Below are 22,252 nucleotides of genomic sequence, written 5' to 3'. Positions count from 1 at the left end.
GCATGAGCTTGCACGCTTTACAGGATGAGAGTAAACACAGTTGTATGCATAGGCGGTTAGTTGTAGAGAACCTAATGCACGCAGCTTGACAAAAAAGCTCCACTCCACAGATTCCATGATGTGCGTTGGATTTACGCATTCTTTTTGTTCTGTTTTTTTTTTTTGCGTGACAGTTTCTTACCATTAGCCAAGCAACGCAGATTTCTTGCGGAATCTTGTCGTTGGAAAACGTTAAACAAAATTTTCGCATTAGCAGGAATGTGCCCGCGCCTTCGTGCCTACTGAATGCTCGCTTATGTTTTGAGTCGCAGATGTCGGCTTGTGTATGCACGTGGTTCTGTGCGTGAGCGCGCGGTCGCGTGCGTTGGCAACGTGTATGTCGTGACTGCTGTGGGCGCGCATCCTTGAAGGAAAAGGAAGCAGGAAGCGCGCACAGATTGAGAACGCCTCTCGGGGAGGATATGCAGGACGCGCGGTCGCCGCAGACAAGTGCCCCTTGGCGGCACCCACAGCCGCGCGCAGTCGTCCTCGCAGCTGCGTACTCGGAGAACAGCGCACCTGGGCGGTCATTCGCTGACACGTGAACACACCTGAACAGCGTAACATCTCGAGCCACCACACCGACCCGATCAAGCAACTTCTCCCCAGTGTAGACGATTTTGAAACTATATATACGATGTATAGCGCCGAGACAAGCGCCACCTCCTTTTCCTCTTCTCCCGGAGCTTCGAGAAAAAAACTCGCAACGATAGTGCGCGCCTAAACTAAACGTAAGGAAACTATCGAATCGGGCCGCGCAGATCCCGCGCACCGCTTGCCGTTTCATCCGGGCTGCTTTCCTAGTGGCACCTCTGCTGCAGTGCGCCGTCGGCATGGTTGTACCATTACAATCAAAGTTGAATTGTAGGAAGTGTCTGCGTCAAATTCAGAAAAGACGTCTCACGATTTAGAAGGGGATGACTGAAGTCGATTGCTGGGCTTGTTTTGCGCTCGTGTTTTCAAGGGGTCCTTGTTTTCTAAGGCAGCTGTATGAAAACAGCTCGACGGAAAATATACTGGTTTACGAATAACAGTTTCAGAAGAGCGCGAGCTGTGCTGTTTTGTTGTATTTTATTATTTACATTTAGTGCTACGAAAGCGAAGCTGGCGTTTCTAAGGTCTACTAGGCCCAACGAAACTTTGTAAATAACACTATGAGGTATGTGCGTGCTTGCAAGCACATGTGATCACGGTGTATGCCGTAGCTATCACCCAGTACCCGGAGTAGAATGCCTGGCGAACAGCCAGGTTAGCATCTCAAGATTTTTGTTAAAGTCCCCCTCTCTCTCTCTCTCTCACTATCTATCTATCTATCTATCTATCTATCTATCTATCTATCTATCTATCTATCTATCTATCTATCTATCTATCTATCTATCTATCTATCTATCTATCTATCTATCTATCTATCTATCTATCTATCTATCTATCTATCTATCTATCTATCTATCTATCTATCTATCTATCTATCTATCTATCTATCTATCTATCTATCTATCTATCTATCTATCTATCTATCTATCTATCTATCTATCTATCTATCTATCTATCTATCTATCTATCTATCTATCTATCTATCTATCTATCTATCTATCTATCTATCTATCTATCTATCTATCTATCTATCTAATCTATTCCCTCTTTATTTTTGTTTGTTAATGACCCTTTTACTGTCGTAATCGGAATGGGCGCTGAGAACTGAAACAGCGTGAGGCAATCCACTAAAGAGCCAAGAACAAAATATTTTTGTTTCATCAGTAGGGATTTTTTTGTGTCAAACGCATAGCTTTTGCCTAGAGCGACAACATCCTGTGCAACTAAAATGATGAGTCGTTGAGGCATGCATTTTGGCACGCTCTTTGATGATGATTATTTATTTTTTACAGGAAATTTGTGGCAATTAAACCTGACGATAGCTGCGACTGACAAGACGAAAACTGCGTGAAATAAATATTAATAACTATCGCTCTCACTCTCTCGTGTCAGGCATTTTGGTGCGCACCAGGTTGTCCCAATTATTACGCAGTTTTCAACTACGCCTTGTCTCATGAGAGCTGTAGTTCGAGCTCGCTGTCGTGTATGCAATAAAATTTGTACAGCCTTAAGGATAAGGGCGGTAGCCATCAAGCCCAGGACAAACCAGCGTCCTTAAGCGTGTTAAATATTATGCCATTAATAAGGATTAGCCGAGCCAAGCGTTCTGTGCTGCCTCTTTCCGTCGGTGGTGCGTGACCTTGCTGAACGGTGAGGTTGGCGGGTAGATTCGCCGGAAGGCAACGCGTAAATGACCCCCGCTTCCTCTCGGACGAGTAAGTGTGAACACTCCTTAGAGGGACACTAAAGAAAACATTGGGTTAAAAATAGACTTAAGTTGGCGTATGTTGCACCAGGTGACATTTACCAAGGATGGAGGCTTGGATATATGACTGAAAACGTCGTAAAATAAGCTACGGCTAGCGACGCTGCCTTGATGTTACATCACGAGCAGCCTGTGATCTCACAGGTCATAGGTACGTCTCACCGAATATATTATAAAATGATAAAAGTTACTCCACTACCTTCCAAAATGAATGGTGACACAACGTGGCCCCTTTGGTAAACGTCTGTGTCCAAAAAATTATTTATGAAACCTTACTTAATGAGTCTTTCTGATGAGCCTTTCTAAGACTTTGTGCTTTCCTTTTTTAATGGCTGTTAATATTATTCCTGTGGCCTTTATTCTGTTGAATGTCACACTAGGGTGTTCATCTTCAGGTGTCAGTTCTAGGTTCCGCCATCTTACAATTGTGTATACCAAAAGAAAATGATTACAAAAGACCAAATTACTGCAAGATCACTGATGTGCCATCACACGACACGTGTGTTTTAGTAGATAAAAGATGGGATGCTTAAAGTTAGTTTTTTTTGTTCAGATAAACTACCCTTTCCTAAGCAATAATAATAATAATAATAATAATAATAATAATAATAATAATAATAATAATAATAATAATAATAATAATAATAATAATAATAAGAAGAAGAAGAAGAAGAAGAAGAAGAAAAAGAAGACGAAAGGTTTTGAGTAATAAATTGCTTGTCTAACAAGATTTCGTGTCACAGTTGAGCAGTTCTTTCAAGAAATAATGCCAAGGCAGCACCTCATATTGACCTCAGTGAATTTGTCTTGAACGTGGTGGCGGGGTATCTCAATGACCGAAAACTAATTCACTGAGCAAGAAGAGGCACACTGACCTGGGTCCTCTCAATGATCGCATACTGCTTTTGCCACTCGTAGAACATTAAACACGCCCTAATACCTGAGCTCTAGAGAGAACGTAGTGAGAACCTTGAAGTACAATACGTTTGCGTCAATGGTTATTTGAGTACATGAATGCGTGCCTGCGCACACGCATGAAACACAGGCGCTCAGGTACGCACACAATTAGTGAGACAAAAATACTTATGTAGCCCAAGCAAGTACATAATAGATAATGTGACCTACCATGGTTCTCTTTTCAATTCTGCGTTGTCTTGAAGAAACGCGAAACCGTTGGCACGTGCAGCTGCCATACGCATGCAGATGAATTCAGCCAGCCAATCTACAGAACGGTCAGGCACTGGCATTTGTGTTATATTTCGCACAGAAGTTTTTCATATCTTCGTGATGAATCAATAAAATACTGATGCTGAATTCACTGTTATGCAAGTGACACCGCGAAAACCGATTTTTCCGCGATCCGTAACGAATCAGTGGACAGCTAGAAACGACGCTTGAGTTCTAGAATAAATACGCAAGTCGCTATTGTAGATAAAGAAGCAACCTTAGCCTACACCGATAGCTTTCACGTGTTGTAGTTACAACGTGTGCGTCTAGTACAGACCCTTAAGCATAAGAACAACAACAACGAGATATCAGAAGTGACACAAAAAAAATGGCAGGATGTTGAAAGAGGGGACGGGAATAACACGGAGTAGTGATGCTCGGCGTCTGGTGCGCGAAAAAAAATAAGGTTGAAGTGCGAGTCAGTGAACCGAGTACCATATGCCAGCGCGGGTGTCTTCGACATTCCAGCCGCATAGTCCGCCGTTGGTCGCCGTGCGCGTCTTTCCTGAGCTGTTTGTCATTTGTTGCAACGCGGCAACTAAATTTATCGTAAACGAATAGCGTTCACTGTCAGGAGAGGCAAATGGGCGAAACGCGAGAGGCTGTCTCTAGCCTGGTGCCCGAGGGCATTACAACCGGGCAGCAGACCGTGTCGCAGTTAACCCAGTTTTCGACGCGAGCCATTTATGAAAGCGGCAGCCAGTGCAAGCGGACTTATCCAAGACGCAATGCGCGACTTGGCCACCCGAGGGCTATGATTGCTTTCGACATTCCAAAAGCGATGGCATTGTCCTTCTTGAAGTTCAAAGAAAGGCAAAATATATAAACATGAAAAGAACTGCGCGTTGGCGTAAACAAACGAAAGACTTAATCGATAGGTCGAAGAAACAGGTTTTAAACACAAATGAAATTAGTGTCCCGAAAAAGCGTGCGACGAACCGTTCTCCTCTCCGAACGCGGCTCTCGTGCCGAGCACCGTGTGTTTAGTTTGCGCAGTAGCGTCGCGTGACTCTGGAAAAGGTGTTCGGAGGCTGAATTTACACGGCTTTCTGCTCTATATTGAAACTTTCCGTCACTGGCGAAAAGTTGCCGTCATGATTTATTGGCATCGGTTCTTTCGAGGCTCACTGCTTGGTAAATACGGACGGGCGCAGAATCAGAAACGTTAAGTAAAAATGCTCTAAAGCTTAGCCTTCCATAGAGAACACCAGTCACGCTTACGCTGCGCTTTTCTTCTTTTTTCCAGATGTCTAGTAGCGGGTGAAAAGGAATGCATCTATAGTTGCCAGCCAACGCAGCTCTCTTTCTAGGCAAGTGTTTATTTGTGCTCGTCATAAAAAGGCAAACTCCCGTGTCTGCTGGGACTATGAGTCGCAATGATTCGTTAGCACTTTTTTTTATCTGACAAAGATAGCACATATTAGAACTTTTACACAAATTAGCATATCTTATGTCAACTCACGTTGGGTAAATTATGTGGGCGTATCGTAAGCACACGTTTGTCATAGAAGCCGTCAGAAGTTAATACCAGGCTTTCTTCACCTATCGCAAATGCGGTATTTGCTAGCGGCGAAACTGTAAGCAGGTCAATCAAATGATTTGAGGACAGACTCTTAGGTGAGTGCTTCGTGGCTGGCTGGTGTTACATATCGCAGCGACATTAAGAAGTTAGCTTGTCCATTACACAATGCATTTTCTGTCTATTGGGTGTATATACTGACGACGGACATCCGTAGATTGGTACAGGACGAGCAGTCGCCTAGCGTTCATGTTGCGACCGGCAACGCGCCAATCAAGGTACGGAAATAACGTTTGGTAGATATTTTGAGCATTGCTCTTCACTCTGCGACTTGTTAGTGGAAAACCGCGGCACACAAAAACAGCTTTATAGGAAAAAAAAACAAATAAAAAGAAACAACCTGAAGTTACCGGCATATTAATTAGATAAACATATGTAGGAAAGAAAACGTGTGTAATATGTATATGAAAACATTTGTGCAACGACGTATGTAGAAAGAGTTGCGCGGAATACACCCACAGGATAACACCACTAAAGAACCGCCCTTAGAAGTTACAAACAAACAAACAAACAAACAAACAAACAAACAAACAAACAAACAAACAAACAAACAAACAAACAAACAAACAAACAAACAAACAAACAAACAAACAAACAAACCAGCAAGCGAGCGAACAAACAAACAAACAAACAAGCATGCAAGCAAGCAATCAAGCAAGCAAAAAACGCCTGTCCAGTGTAAAGAATAGCCTGTTCCTCTTTTGCCCTGGCAACGACCTCTAGTCGGCCGCTACGGGAAACAGGATCGTAATGGAGACGCCCCATGCATACGAGGTGGCCTCCGCTCCCGACATCGCCTTGTGATTACGGGGTCCCCGCGAGAGCTTATAGCAACGCAGACAAGGCACGCGCAGGTGGACGCGCCTTAGGAGTTCTTCTTTCTGTTTATTCCTTAAAAGCTACGAGTGTCCTACATCTTACTCCCCTGCTTGCCACGAGTATATTTTTTATTACAGTATAAACACACACGCACGCACAAACACACTCATCTCATGAACGAACGCACACACGCACACACAAGACGTATCGGTTGGACCATCTTGTTGAGCTTCTTCTTGCGTAATTTTTGTGGGCTCACGTGACCAACCGAACAGGTCAGCAAGTGATCCTGGCACCTGTATGGCGGCCTCCTCGCGGTGCTAGCGTGCGGTAAGCGCCTAAGCGGCGGCATGCGATTGCGTCGAGGTGCGCCTCTCTGTTTCGTGGCAGTTCAGAGAGTCATGCAAGCGTTCCTCGTCCACCTTCTACGGCGTGAAGTGCTAGGCGCCGATACAGTGCTTATACGTTGTCACGGGGAGCCTCTTGCACTTGTCGCATGTGTTGGGTCACTTGAGTTTTGCCCTTCAAGCACGGCTTCAGTTTTTAAAGACAATGCCTTTCTTAGCAAGTTATCTCCATTTTTCCGAATCGGGTATCTGAATATATAGATTTATTCGTGGACTGATGTCGAAGATAGTGGACAGATCCAGAAGGTAACGCAGTCAAAATATTCTCGCAGTCCGACGCTCCTCTTACTCCCCTCAGGCGAGGGGTGACGAAATAGAGCGCCGTACGCAGTCACTACTCCGGATTTTCAGTCCCAACTCACACAGGCCAAATTCACTTCCATGCATCGACTTCACCTGGAGGTTGAATCCCCTTGCAACTTTTTTGAAAATCATTTTCGTGAAGCTCCCTCACGCGTTGTTTGTACTCTAGATTCGAGGTTCACCTCTGGGTGTACGCGCAGTTAGCGTCATCTCTGCCGACCTTTCTTTCTCTCTTCTCATCAGTTTCTTTAGTATTTGTCACAGTACCCACAGCGCCAGTTTGGAATTAAAGGGGAGGGGGGGTTACATATATCAATGACAAATAATAGCAGCTAATATGGAACACATGAAGAGAAAATTTACACTTCAGGGCAAATCACTGACTCAAAAAAAAAAAAACAGATAGGCAGAGCATAATCGTACATGCGCGAAGCGAAACAAAGCGGTTCTGGTGACGCAAGCTCAAAGTACAGAAAGATAATGCAAATCACATGACTGAAGTGAAGGCATCACTTGAATATAGTGATACAACATCACGAGGCAACCTGTTCCATTCACTGACCGTCTTAGCAAAAAAAGACATCCTTAAAAGCTCTGTTCTACATCTATACCCTTTAATCTTAAGTAGGTGATCGCGCCTTGCAGAAGTGTACTCTGGTGCCTTTATGCAGCTGTCACGATTGAGGCCGCTTTTAACTAATTTAACTCACTTAACTCATTTCCATATCGTAGGGTAGCAAACTGGACTCACGTGTAGTACGATCTCAATGCGTTTCCTTGTCTTTGCTTTGTTTCTCTCACTGTCAGGTTGAGGAGGGTAAATTTCCCGACGTGGTCTCAGTGTCGACATGATAAACCGTTCAGTAACAACGTGGTTTGCTTTTGGCTTTGTGTTGTTAGGCGCATAAAAGAAATCAGTGCCCGAGGAAATAAGGGCGCAAAGGCTCAGCTGAAATACTTTTGCGACGGCGGCCTTGTATAAACGTGACTCTCCAAACTAGGTAAGGCTTTCAAAACCATAAACCCAAATCTGACTTACAGTGCAGAGACGCGTTATTCTAGTATTCTTTTTTTGTACTTTTTGTTAAAAACTCGATGACTTCGAGTACTATACGTTCTTATATATTGAACCAGACAACACTATCAGAAATACCGAGCATAAGTGCGGGAAATATTACCTTCGAAGTACGACAACTGGTCATGTTTGCATTGAAGCCTTCGACAGCGACTGGTGTACAAAACGTGCTGGTTCCTCGTGCGTATGAATCGTTCACTCAAGTTCGAGATAAAAAGAAAAAAAATTCACACACGCGTCAAAGGAATTTAGGGAAGAAATGCAACTTCCTGCCAGAGAAACGCCTTGCTCTAGTTCTCATATTTATAGCAATTCTTTTAAGTTGTTTTATGATATTAGTGAATATTAAGTGCGATGCATGGTAGGGCTCCTATACGTCAATTTACTCGAAGGAGAAGACTTGTAGCCACGAACTATTTTACTACATATTTGTCCACAGTGATTGCAACTAAAGCCAGCACGACTGTATTCAATGAGATCATACGGGTGTGCGGTGCTGACACAATTTCAGTAGCCTTGAAGCAGCGGACCATCGCACTGCGAAGAGCCTATACGGTGATAAAAAATTCAGACCGGACCCCCCTCCCCCGGCCCGCCTTCCAAAGGATGAATGACCATCGCTGCTTGCATATTACATTGTGACCATTTGTGTCTCTCATTGCGATGACTCAAGTGCCTTACAAAATTTAGTATTTGGTCCCTACGTTCAATTGGCAGTGCTGAGGATTATCATTCAGAAGGTAATATCCATTTTTTTAGAATTCTGTTACCATCTTTGTGGAGGTTTATTTGCCCAACTTTGATAAGAGAACATTAAAATATACCACGCCACTACCAACTTGTACTTCACGGCAGCAGTGCTCCGAAACGCATTGCAACGAATCAGCTCGTATTCGTGAGAGCAAATACCAGCCAATCCAGATGTTCGACATATCATTAGTTAAGGGTGCCAGCCAATCATAAAAAGGCACTTACGAACGAAGGCCCATATTCACAAAAAGCTCTTACGCTAGAATTGTTCGCAAGAGCAAATTCCAGCCAATCGTGAAGCTGAACATATTATTGGTGAAGGCGGCCGGCCAATGGATGCATCCCTTACGTACGAAAAGCTTTGTGAATGCGGCCAGAGAAGCTTTGTGAAATGGTATGCAATGCTGTATCTCTTGTCTGACCGAGTTTTTGTGCGCTGCACAACAAGTGAATATCATCGACCATGGAGTTTCGTCCTAATATTACTAGAGCAAAACCTGTCGTTGCTCGTTCCACCACTCGGAGAATCACGGGTAGCGACAAATTTTTATCATTATTTGTCTCGGCTTTGCAGGAAATGCACACTGCGTCTTCTTTATTGTTCACTGTGGTTTAATCGTGTTGGGCGCTGCCCTGGCAACATTTCTTTAGGAAAGCTCAGTGCTTCGTGTTTGGATTAAATAAATATAGCGAGGCACATCGAGACTTGTGCGTAGCAAAATTTAGACGATATTTGAACAGTAACACTCACTATGGGAAAATTATTGGTATTATTTCCGATCACTACTTTCGTATGCCATATGTCTCAAAAATAGTCGAATGGTAGCATCGGGTGTCTTCGTGGGGCTCATCATTGCTATAAAACGAATTTGCGATGACAAACTAACTTCAAGAAGAGCAGTGCGGTCAACAAAGACGTTAGAAGACAGGAGGACGAAGTTTGACACCAATCATCATATTGTGCATCCTTCCTTGGTCGATTTAAGAGGAAGCTTTAGCTCGAGTGCTCCTATCTGAATACATGTAAAGGGATAATTAGGTTTTTGGGGCAACCACTGCACCGAATTTGACGAGGTTTGTTGCATATAAAAGAAAAACTTAAACTCTAGTGACTGTCGGTTTCGAATTCCTGAGTTAAGTCAAAAATTGTTTATTAAAAATCGGCGAAAAATAAAAAAATGTGCAAAAAACGAGACTATCAAGTTTACAACTCTGTAACTCAACAACAAAAAAGGATAATACAATTCTGTGAATTGCATCAAATAGTACATCTAAAGCAGACAAAATTGATATGTTACACATGAATATAAAAAAACAATTAGTAATATGGAAATTCAGCTTTTGCAGAACCCTTGCAACCAACTTAACAAATCACGTAAGATGTAAAATGACAAATCGAGTTTGTCCGCGTTGAATGACCTTACGGATGCCATTTACAGAACCGCGATATCTGTTTTCGATGCAGAGCTATGAATTTGTAAACGTTGTGCTTCTATTTTTTTCAAATGGTCGAATATTTAAAGATCTTTTTAACACTATTGAGGCCCTAAATTGAAATGCAACAGATTTCATTAAAATCGGTTCAGGGGTTATCTCAGAAGAACGTTTTTGCGTTTTACATGTATTTGAATAGGCCGCGTCGGAGTTGGGCCCAAGCTAAAGCTTCCTCTTAAACTGCCATGCCGGGCGGGTGGCTTGCACAGACGTTAGCGCCAGCTCTTCTTCTCTCCCTATTTGTTTTAGCATAAGGCTTTAAGACAAGCCCTGACGCGCACCACTAGGTTGCCATAGGAATTACATAATGTAAATTATTGCTAGTTGCCGGCTATAGTGAGAGAGATAGAGAGAAAGAGAGGAAAGTAGGTAGCTTAACCAGGGTATATCTCCACTTGGCTGCCCTGTAGTGGAAAAAGAAAAAAAATGGTATGAAAGACGAGAGAAAAGAAAAGGAAACAAGTAAAGAACACCGATTACAGCTTGCGCTGACATATAAATGTTATACCGATCGGTAGCAGTGTGGGAGGTTTTGACTTGCGGTCTCACGCTGGAGCGACGATTGACGAATGAGGAGTTCACCATGATCAGTGACTCCCTATCGCTTCTATGGGACTGAAGAAAAAGGTCAAATGTAGGGAAGCTCTTTCTTAGCGTGTTTAACGGCAGAGTCCGAACAAGCAAATCGCTGTCGCCTACTGACGCTTTCTCTTCAACGCAGTAAATAAATTAGACTTCGCGATAGCTAACGAGGTGAAAATAAATATATTTGATGTATTTTATGACAATTTACAAATTTATGACATAATTATGGGCCGAAAGTCAATATTTAAGACATATTAATGAATGAGGAAACGCATTAGGTTCAAAACAAATACTATACCGTGCCTTGTGGAAGGCTGCTGGTATCAATGCTACAGTAGTTCCACCGGAACAAATTTTCTTGTCATCTTTCAAATGGCTGCACCTACGTACACTGCTCACAGAATGAAATAGGACACGGAGCATTTAGTAGAACCCTACATACGTGCAAAGTACGCGAGAGCACCATGTCATGTCGCTAAGAATTTGGTCACCAAAGGTGACGAGGACTCCGATGTAAGTGTACGCGCCAGAATTACGTCGATGTGACACGAACTGCAGCCGCTTGAAACGAAAGTATGCGCATTACTTAGCCCTAAATTGACGCGTTTCATTCCGTGAGCACTGTACATCTATGTCTATATGTTCTATTCTGGGTTAATTCCTTCTCAATTTTTATTGCCTTTCTAAAATTACACATCCGATGATATTACGCCAATTATATGTCCTCCAGCCGCATGCTGCTACCTCATACCATCCAAAAGATTCCTGTAGTGTACCATGCATAATTTCAAGAAAGAAAGAAAGAAAGAAAGAAAGAAAAGAGGCTGGATGGGGGGAGAAATCAGCTAATTAATCAAGCACAAAGGCTTTTCAGAACAAATTTAAATTGTTGAAGGAGTGCAAGAGAGTTGTGCATGTCACGTGCAGAGCACGAAGCACTGTGCCAAAGGCTGGTAAGTGCAGTTGAGCAAGTTTTCACTGCCACCACTATTTATTTTGTTTTTAACCTGAGGAACATCTAGTCCAATGTAACACGACATGTGCAATGAAACAGTTTCTTACGAAGCTTTTATGTGCACTTATAAACACAAGCAAGAAAAACAGCCAGCAGTTTTGTGGAAATAGTGCGGTGCTCAGAAGGTGCCTACAGTGACCAGCCGACCTGTGAACTGTCGCCTGATACCGAAGCCTGAGCTGAACTTACAAGCACACCTAAGTGGTGTTTACTAAAAATCTGTTTTAGTGAATGCTAAATGTGCTGGCGTGGTCATATATGCCAACATCTCACTGCGAACAACTGTACTTAACGACACTGCTCGGACACAGTCTGAGCTTTGTGTATAGCAATGCTCTACAATATTACTTTTTACAGTACTTTACAATATAGCCAAATAGTTATTAATAAAGAGCACTGGTCTATGTTGCTTACTTCCAGTATCCAAGAGCATTCATACGTCGTCAGGCACATCTGAGCATGAACGACATGACATCGCTTTGAGGGGGATGAAACCATCGGAACATGTGAGGTAACCTCAGGCCGTTTCAAAAAGAAGCGTACTAACTGTTTAAAACCCCGGTTGGACAAAAGCGATCAGCGCATGCATTTCAGCAAACATCAATGCTTTCATGAGACTGCTAATATGCCCAGCGAAAGCACTGATCAAAACTGACGCGCGCGCATGTTCGCGTTCCGCTAAACAGCATCTCAAATTTTGCAAAATGTTCAAACTACGTATGTTGTTATACCCCGCCACTCTTTGTTGTTTTACGAAGCGCGATAGGAACCCGGAGACATGGCAGTTTTCCGCTGTAAGGTGCAAGGAAATAAAATGACATTTACAAACGGCAGGCACTAAATTCGATAGATGACATGCGCAAGTACAGCAGCGGTTAGTTCCTTCTCAACAGCTGCGTACTGAGCGCAAGAGCACGTGCACACGGCGGAAACTACTCACGTCTAACGGCCCATCCCCTGAGGTCTCGGAAGGCCTTGAAGGTCTTGAGCAACGCCGTCATGCAGTCAACCGAGACGTCGAGTTCCGACGAGCCTTCCACAACGTAGGGGAAGATCTCGTTGGCGACAGCGTCGATGTTGACCTTGGACTTGTTGACTTGATCTTCCCACGAGGTGTTGGTCATCGCGTCTTGGAGGCCCTGAAACGGGCCCTGAGCATGGCCGCCGTGACAGACAGCGATGCACAGGAAGAAGAGGACAAGGACCGCGCAGCCGATGACGCGCCGCTCCATGGCACCACGTATAGGGACCACCTGGCCGAAGAACTTCGCTAAGCGCTGTAGCTGCCGAGCTGGCGAGGGCGATCTCGAAGCGCTCCGCGGTCGTCCGGAGCTGCCTCTGGCAGGGCGCAGAGGAGCCGCTGCATCTGGGCTGCGTGGCCCCAATTATTGACCTGGTTCGCCGCGCGCACTCCGCGCGCAGGTACTTTCTCTGTGTTGCTCACCGCGCTCTCTCGCCCCGCTATCCCGACCGCCGCGCTGGTTCGAAAAGTGTTCCTTTTCCTTCTCCGAGCCGAACAAGATGCGAGAAGGTTCCTCCTTTTTCGTGCCCCTAAGTTTTTTTTTCTCTCTCTCTGTTAACTTTTGTTCATCTCCCTGTTGCTGGTCTCTGGCACTGCATCACGGCGCCTGCTCGCTCTCTGGTTCTGTATTCTATTTCGCTTCGTTCCGTCGGCATTTTTTCGCTGCACGAGGCCAGGCACGGAGCTGTGCTGCTCAGAGATGATCTTCATCTAATGGTGTTTTAGATGAAGGTTCTTATACGGCTCGTGATGCGACTTTCCTCCCTGTGGTCAGACGGGCGCGAGTCACTGGATACCGGGAGTATGAGCGCGCGCGCGTGTGTGCTGGCCGGTTGCAGTCGTTTTTGGGATACGGGGCCGCCGTCGTCTGGTACGAGCGTGACTTTATGTTTCGTCAGTCTCCCTTTCCTGTATTTCGTCCGCTGTAGCGCGCTATGGCGTGGAATCTACGGAGACGGGTGCGATGGTTGCGACCCTGCATAGGTTCTGTACGGTCGACTCTGCTTTCCCTTCTCGGTCTATGCAAAAAGAAAAGCAAGAAGATATTGCTTCACACTGAAAGCTTAGAAGTGGTCCGGCCGCGCCGCTCGAAACTTTTCCCGGTGCATCTTAACGCGTGGAATTAGAGAGAGAGAGGGAAAAGAATCACGCGTTCTTGTTATGGCAACAACGACGACTCCACTTGAGCCATTTATTGTTCACTGGTGAAACGCCTGCTTCTTTATCGCCGGCTACATTTACTGCCATTCCATCAGTACAGCGCGTCGACGAAAGAGCATTTAATGCGGCAAAGGTTAGTGTACCATAACAATTTGATTGAGAAGTTCAGGCCTTCTCCCAAGGGCTATCGAGCTGACTACTGCTGAGAACTATCGGGTATGCAAAGTAGCGGCGAGGCGTAGTAGCAAATGACTCGATATAACCCGAAACATTGTATAGACTTCGAGACGCACGCATCTCAGCAACCTCCCATGACAATGCTAGATTATAAATCAAGGTGACAGTTACGATGACCTCTAGCAGAAAGCTAGAGTTGCCTGGACAGTTCGACTTGCCGATCTCCACACTGTAAAAGCAACGGAGTGCAGGTAACTCCTTCGCGTAGTTGTGACTGTGTGTCTAATATTTCTCTCCCTTTTCCACAGCTATTTAACTCAAAAATTGAGTACGTTTACTTTGTACCCACAGTCAGTGAACTCATTTTATAATTAAGTACAATAATTCTAAAAAAAATAGAGCTATCTATTGGAAGACAACTCACTCCCACGAAGCAGTTAGCAACCCGTTTGCTCTAGTGCACGAACTCACGCACGCTAGAACTGGGGTACTTATTGCCCGAGAAGTCTTTCTAAAGCACAACAGGAAAGCTTGAATTCAGCAGCTCAGAATGAATAGCGTTGAAACGAAAAAAAAAAAGCAAATACAGCTCCCAGGCTGAAGGGTCCCGAAATAATACGTGAGTTTACCATCAAAGTCTGCGCCACGTTATCATGTGTCAAAAACACACTGAGCCTTCATCTCCCATGTTGAGGGTTAGGGTTTCAAACCCATAAAGCCATGACCGGGTTTGTCGGTCTGTGCGTCTACCCATCCCAGTATTTTCCTGATATATCCGTCCGTAAAACATGATAAATGAGAAAAAGGTACCTTCATCGCTTCCATCTGGATCTCGAACCCGGAGCCTCATGATTTATGAAGCCATCGCTTGGCTGACAGAGTGGAGACATTTTTAAAGAAATTTCTCGCGGTCACCATCTTATTGGATGTGGAATACATCACACAGTTCGTATGACGAAGACGACCAAGGCTACATGGGCAGAGACAGCAAATCTATAAATACGGGTAGCAGGCATGTAATTTGCGCGGCAACCGTCATTGCACCGTCGATGGCCTATGAGTTCGGACAGTGCTTCTTCCGCCAGGACAATATGCGGGTAATGCTAGTATGCTCAAAGGCTGTCATATACGCCTTAACGCTTGAAGCTTACCAATACCTTTGGTGTCTAGATAGGTCCTTTCTTAGATACATTCCATTATGCAGGCCGGAATGATGAGGAAGATTACAAGACGACCTTTGTGAGAGGCTTGCACAACTTCAGGAGAACTGATAGTTGGGCGAGTCGGTACGAATTCAAGCGCTCGTGTATCCCCCTTCACTGTGTCCCTGTCAATTGTGCGCGCTAAATATTTTACTACGAATTCCATAGCTTCCTTACAAATGTTCTTCCACTACGTCATTCATTCGTCCTTATTTCTTTCATCATTTATGGTCTGGCATGACATTCAACCCGCGCCTAATAGAGTTCTTTTACTGACATTTATATCTTACGCATCTTTGTTTCCCTTCGCGAACAGAAATTTTGCGTTTCAATTGATGTAAACCAAGGCGTACGGAGAACGTTTTTTGGGAAACCCCCTATTTATGTTTATTTCGCCATCTGCTTTTACCTGTTTTTCCTTTCTTCACAGTCATAATATCTCCTTCAACTGACCAAGCTTTGGTTGCAGTGAAACAGAGTCTCAGCTTTCTCTCTCTCTCTCTTCCTTTAACAACATCGTCTTAATGTACACGTCTGCTCTCAAGTCTCAATGCTCCTTTCCTCGTGAGTTGCAGCCTCGTTGGCGTTTCACTTTAACGGTCATGCTTTCACGTGACTGTCCCGCTTACAGCGCAGACGAACTAAGGAGAAAGAAGACAACAAATAAAAACCTCTGCCCTCCAACCTTGTGAAACATGCGGCGGCCTGATGGCCACTCCGCACGGCGTCGCCATTCACTCCTTGTCGCTGCTGCACGCACTTGGGCCGCGAAATTTCTCGGTGCTATTGTCCCAGCCGTGCAAGTGTTTTAGAGAAGAGAGGCCACAGGCTGGAGGGAAAAAAACGAAAAAAAAAGAGAAGAAAAACAGGGTGGAGGCGTCGGTGCTGAGGTTTGGTTTGTGCTTGTGCCAACGCTGGCTCGTGCTTGGGGGGTCGAGGGAGGGTTGCGCGGCGCAATAGCGACCTCGCAACCCCTGCGGGAAAATGAGGAGGGTGTGCAACGCGTAACGGTCGGCCCCGAATCACCGCACGAGAAGACCCACGGCAACGTGTGTTCAGTGGCCATGTATAGCCACGGCGGGACGCCATGTCGGCCCGCTGAAAGAAAGGGGCCGAAATGTAAATAAATACCCAGGTGTGAGTCAACGACCGCCTTGTGTCACATTCGAACAACCGCTGTCTTCCGAAAACATTTGCGTTCCTACGCGACGAACTGTAGGTATACCTATACAGAACCAGGTGCATCGACGTGGGTCTGGTAGGCCTTCCATCCTTAGTTTACTACCATGAGCGTGCGCGTATGCGTGCTTGTGTGTGTTCGTATTACAAGCACACTAGAGAAAGAAAGAGAGAAGTGACGTCAGGGAACTTTAACCAGGTTTTCTACCCTATACTATGAGAAGTGAAAGCGAGAAGAATAAAGGCGAAGCTAAATTAGAATTACGTTTAATAGTACCGACACACGGAAGCATTTGCCCAAGATTTAAATGTGGACGCTCAGTTCCCATGTTGTTATGAAAGGCAGCAGCGCTATAGCCTTTTCATGCAGAACTGAGGCCTCAGATCATTGTCACAAAACATTTCGGTCAGTGGATGGTCGATTGCCTAACCGGTCTAGGCTAGCAGGAAGAGAGCCTTTGGGCGCCTGAAGAAAAGCCACTCACTAATAGCGTGCCCCGTAGCTCCGTCGCTACCACTGGTACTATGTGTAGCACTGTCAGCAGCTCGGATAAGGAGTGAATACGCATCAGTGAAAGCCACGCCCAGTCAAAGGCGACACAGTATCCAGGCTTCGCAGCTTAAGCGTCCGGGCGATATCTGAGGTCGCAGCGAGTGTTGAATGAGCGCCAATGGAGTATTGGAAAATTTGTCTTAGCTTCGCAGTTGCAATGCTGTTTGTTGAGCAAGTCAGTGAAAACCATCGCGTAGCACCCGTTCTTGATAGGGGCATTTTTTTTTTTTGCGATAAAGGCTTGCCCTTAGGGCATAATTCTTGGAGCGTATATGTGTATTGTATGTGTGCTGTGAGGCCTGTGTTGTGTATGAACTGAAGCAGTGTTTTGTGGAATCTGTTGTCATGTATCCAGCGGTCATAGCTGGTTGTCACACTGTAGCGGAGGCCGGCTTGCAGTAGGAGACGCGAGCGTTCCGATTGTAAACCCGTACATGAACGCGCATGCAGCTTTTTGGTGGGCAGACCGCAATGCATTATTTGCACTCTTTACTCTCAAGCATGCTTCACAGCCAAACGAATAGGATGTCGTGTCAACAGCACAATAGTGCATTTTCCTAATTTTGAAAAGTACCAGCTCAAAACATTCAAATTTTTGGCGCCGGGCTGTTTACAGATTAACAAAACCACCATAGAATCTCAAAATGTAAACCATTGGTTAGTTATGTATTCACTGGCAATCAACATTAAAACAAGTTCTGAACCTATCGATGCCATGGTCATAAATACTAGACTAAAGTTCACAAAAACAAGACTTTGATGAAGTGATTGCGTCACAGTGGAAGTACGTCGCTGCAACACAAAACCATCGATTTAATTATGATTGTGGCGAGAATACGACTCGTAGAACAAGAAAGAGGTAACGTGAAACACCCTCACGAATGCACAAACGCGAATTTGATGAGGCTGAATAAAACATACTAAATTCTGAGTGCATTTGTCAAGCCGATAGATGTGGTCAGCAGCGACAACACTGCAGAGCGCTATCTGTAATCTCCAATCTGGAGGACAAGCCAGATGGTGAGATCGGATCCAGCTGGTAGAAAAATGTGAACACGAAGTCTGCCAGTGGTTCCACGGCATTAACAGCGGATGAACAAAGGCGCGCGAGCCAAATTTTCGACACGAACGACAAAGGCTGGTTGTTGCTCTGACGAAAACAGGCCACCTTGCCGAAACCCCGTTAGCTCCGGCCGAAGACATTCCTTGATCTCCCATTGTTGATCCCTTCAAGTCTCCACCTTCCAGTGAAACACTTTGCCTTGCTTGAACGGTATACATTTTGCTTGCCGCATCGGACTGGCTTACAGTGCTGCCTGTAAAGACTGCAGAAGTGAGGAAACCATCGAACATCTCCTGTGTCATTGTACTCACTACAGTGTTTATAGACATTCGCTCGTGACAGTGTTGGCGCAACTCGATCACCAGCCACTTTCTGAGCCGACGAGTTTGTAATGCCGCCTAATGTACGGTCCCCCCATAAGAAAGCGACGAATGTGCTAGTGAAGTTCCTACGTTCAAGCGACCAAGTTGAACGACTTTGATACTCCCGAGTTCATATTTATGTTTGTGCGGGTGTACGTGTTTTCTCTCTCTCTCTCTCTCTCTCTCTGTGTAGTCTTTCTCTTTTCATCTTTCAGTCTCCCTTTAACCTTTCTACAATGCAGGGTGGCCACCTGGATGTTTGTATTCCGGTCCACCTGCCCGCTTTTCGCAACTCTATCTATCTATCTATCTATCTATCTATCTATCTATCTATCTATCTATCTATCTATCTATCTATCTATCTATCTATCTATCTATCTATCTATCTATCTATCTATCTATCTATCTATCTATCTATCTATCTATCTATCTATCTATCTATCTATCTATCTATCTATCTATCTATCTATCTACCTATCTATCTATCTATCTGTCTGTCTGTCTATCTATCTATCTATCTATCTATCTATCTATCTATCTATCTATCTATCTATCTATCTATCTATCTATCTATCTATCTATCTATCTATCTATCTATCTATCTATCTATCTATCTATATATCTATCTATCTATCTATCTATCTATCTATCTATCTATCTATCTATCTATCTATCTATCTATCTATCTATCTATCTATCTATCTATCTATCTATCTATCTATCTATCTATCTATCTATCTATCTATCTCCTGCATGGTATATACTGGCTAACTCTGGCCAATAGCAGTTGTAAAGGCAGTTGATGCCCATGGGAAAAGCCCGCGACATGTCAGTAAATCTAGGAATAGTACGCTTTACATACTAAGCAGCTTGGTATTGCTTGCGCATCATAGCAAGGTTGTGGCCTAGAAATCTAGAAATAGCGCTCTGTGGAACTGCGATATCGAACGTATAGATAGTCAAGGATGCATTTGAGCAGTTGGATAATGGAAGTGAGCGCCTTCTTGAAAGAACCAGCATAAGGGCCACACAAAAGGTTAAACCTGATGAGCCCTAAAAATTTGTAGATTTTTTTTTGTAAGTAACCGTTGATGGATACGGGTGATGACGTCTTCAATTTTCAGGTAACTGTTTCTAGCAAAAATCTTTTTCTTTCGTACAAATACCTGTTCCTTGCCTTCGATGGTACACGCACGTCACTATATATAGCCGACTTTTGCAGCCGACTTCTGCAGCCTTGTACACACGTGCATTCTTGAAACGCATTGCTAAAAGGGCTCTCGAGCATCGACCCAAGATCATCTGGTTACCCCGACTAGAAAAAGAAAAGTGTAGCTTAGCTCCAGGTGTGGGTAAGTTTACGCCATTCAACTCAGTCACGTATCCGTTAGCGTAGGTAGCTCACTGAGCGGGAAGTAGAGACACAGGTGTGCTAAGACCCAGCAAACTGGAACGTCACGTAAAACGGACTTTCTTTTTTTTGTAATCTTGTGCCCGCAAACGCACGTGCGTGATAAAACAAATTGACTCTCGTCCCCGTTTCTCTTGCTCTTGCAACTCCCGCGTGAAAGACGCTACGCACCGTAGTGAACCCAGAGCGGCGTGCATATTCAGCCAGAAACGTGGCTTTTCCGTTTCCGTTGCGCTCGAGAACTAACACACGCCTGTCGGTTGAAAGCATAAGCGGAGCAGGCGAACGATAAAAGAAGGTCCTTCATCGCGCCAAGAGCGCAGCTGTTTATGCAGATTAGTATTATGTATGATTAGAACCCCCCATTCAAAGAAAAAGAAAACAGTTTACACAACTTCATCCCATTCCCTTTAAGGAATTTGGAGCGCCATCCTCGACGGCTAACATCTACCATAAGTGTTCCTTCTCGCTCTTTTATCGTATGGCTCAACCTCCCTGCTTCCACGTGGCCATTCAGTTCGCGCCGTCTGCCAATCCTAATTATCTTTTTCAGGACATTTTGTTACTTAGGTGTATCTTCGCGGAACGCCCAGGTCTCCAGAAAATATCTTGAATAAACATAATAGGTACACTTGTATGATGCAGATAATTGTATCATTTTCTCTCACTGCATTTTAGTGCGCTTCCTTACTGCTGAGTTGCGACTTGTGTTCCTTCTCTTGCTCGACGATTTCTTTTAACTGCTCCTATTGCACAAGGCCATCAGTGCGAGCGCACGCACGCGCACTGGTATAGATGGAGATAGATCCCTATATTGGGATGTTGTAGTCGAACCCACTGTAACGAGGCTCCAGGAATATCCTGGGAAAGTGAATTTAATTGAGATGCTGCTGTGAACAGGTTGATCTCGCAGTTCGCTCATTCGGCTTCCGTCTAGCGGCAAGTGCGCAGGTTCAGCCTGATGGAGATGCTTAAGGAAAGCCATACGAAAACTGTTCTCTCTTTTGTCTCACAACACACACACAGACACACATGCGCGCGCACGCACGCGCACGCGCACTCACTAACACACATACGCATGTACACACAAGCACGCGTGCGCGCACTAACACACACACACGCATGTACGCACACACTAACACACGCACACGTGCACGCGCACGCACGGACACACGTACGCACACGCATGTAGGCGCACATGCGCATGTGCACGCACACAAATGCAGGCGCACGCGCATACACACGCATGCACTAACACACGCACACACAGGAATGCACACACACACACACACACACACACACACACACACACACACACACACACACACACAAACGCACGCACGCTCCCAAATGAACGCGCACACGCACGCACACATGGTTGCGCATACACACGCATGCACGCGCGCACGCACTGACATACGCACGCACACACATGAACTCACACGTAGGCGCGCACTAACGCACGCACGCAGACACGCACGATCGCGCGCGCATGCAACATGCACTAACACACGCACTAACACGCACTAAGGCGCGCACACGCACGCATGCACATATACGCGCACGCACGCAGACACTATATGATCGTCTCCGTTGACCGACCAACCCGAGCTTTGATCGAGAGTTCGTGCTGCATATGACGAGGGCGAGTGAGTGGATGTCGTAGGCGACAATAACGGACAACCTTAAGAGGAAGCTTTAGCTGGGGTGCTCCTATCTAAATGCATGTAAAAGGAGAATTCGTTTTTCTCGGCAACCACTGCGCCAAATTTGATTAGGTTTGTTCCATATAAAAAAAAAACTTAAAATCTATTGACTGTTGGTTTTGAATTTTCGTTTTAGGTCATAAAGTTTTAATTAGAAATTGGCAAAAGTTGAAACTTTTCAAAAAACGAAACTATCAAGTTTACAACGCTGTAACTCAGCAACGCAAAATGATAATGCAATTCTGTGAATTGCATCTAATAGATCGTCTAAAGCGGACAAACTTGATGTGTTACACATGAATATCAAGAAAATTTGTAATATGAAAATGCAGCTTTTGCAGAACCCCTGTAGAAACGCAACAAATTCACGTAAGATGTTAAATATATCGAATTTGTCCGCTTTCATTGATCTAATGGGTGCCGTTCACAGAATCCCGATATCTGTTCTTGATGCAGAGCTATGAATTTGTAGTCTTCGTGCTTCTATTCCGGAATATGCGGAATATCCAACTATCTTTAACGTGCCCCCATTGCATGGGACACGGGTGTTTTTGCATTTCGCCTCCGTCGAAACGCGGCCGCGCCGCGGCCGGAATTTGATCCCGCGACCTTTTAAAAAACTAAACCACCGTGTATATTCGTATAGGCAAATATGGATGAATATTTTTCTGCCCTCTAAATGAAATGGGGGAGCCGGAAACTTGCTACTTCCAAACTTTCGAGATAAAGCCTTTAATCCTATACCAGTCGTTCCACTGCCGGCGC

General features: G+C 44.8%; 1 protein-coding gene across 1 annotated transcript in view; it reads right to left on the bottom strand.

Annotated features, from left to right (window-relative positions):
* LOC135903973 (O-acyltransferase like protein-like) overlaps positions 1-12,884 on the bottom strand; it is a 60,670-nt gene extending 47,786 nt beyond the window's left edge. Inside the window, exon 1 of the mRNA XM_065434490.1 lies at positions 12,593-12,884. Coding sequence (XP_065290562.1) covers positions 12,593-12,884 — 292 coding nt within the window. The remainder of the gene's footprint in view (positions 1-12,592) is intronic.
* Between the last annotated feature and the right edge of the window lie 9,368 nt (positions 12,885-22,252).

Source organism: Dermacentor albipictus, chromosome 1 (assembly GCF_038994185.2).
Source record: "Dermacentor albipictus isolate Rhodes 1998 colony chromosome 1, USDA_Dalb.pri_finalv2, whole genome shotgun sequence".
Classification (NCBI taxonomy): Eukaryota; Metazoa; Arthropoda; class Arachnida; order Ixodida; family Ixodidae; genus Dermacentor; species Dermacentor albipictus.
The sequence above is the reverse complement of the archived record's forward strand: the minus strand, read 5'-3'. Positions and strand labels throughout refer to the sequence as shown.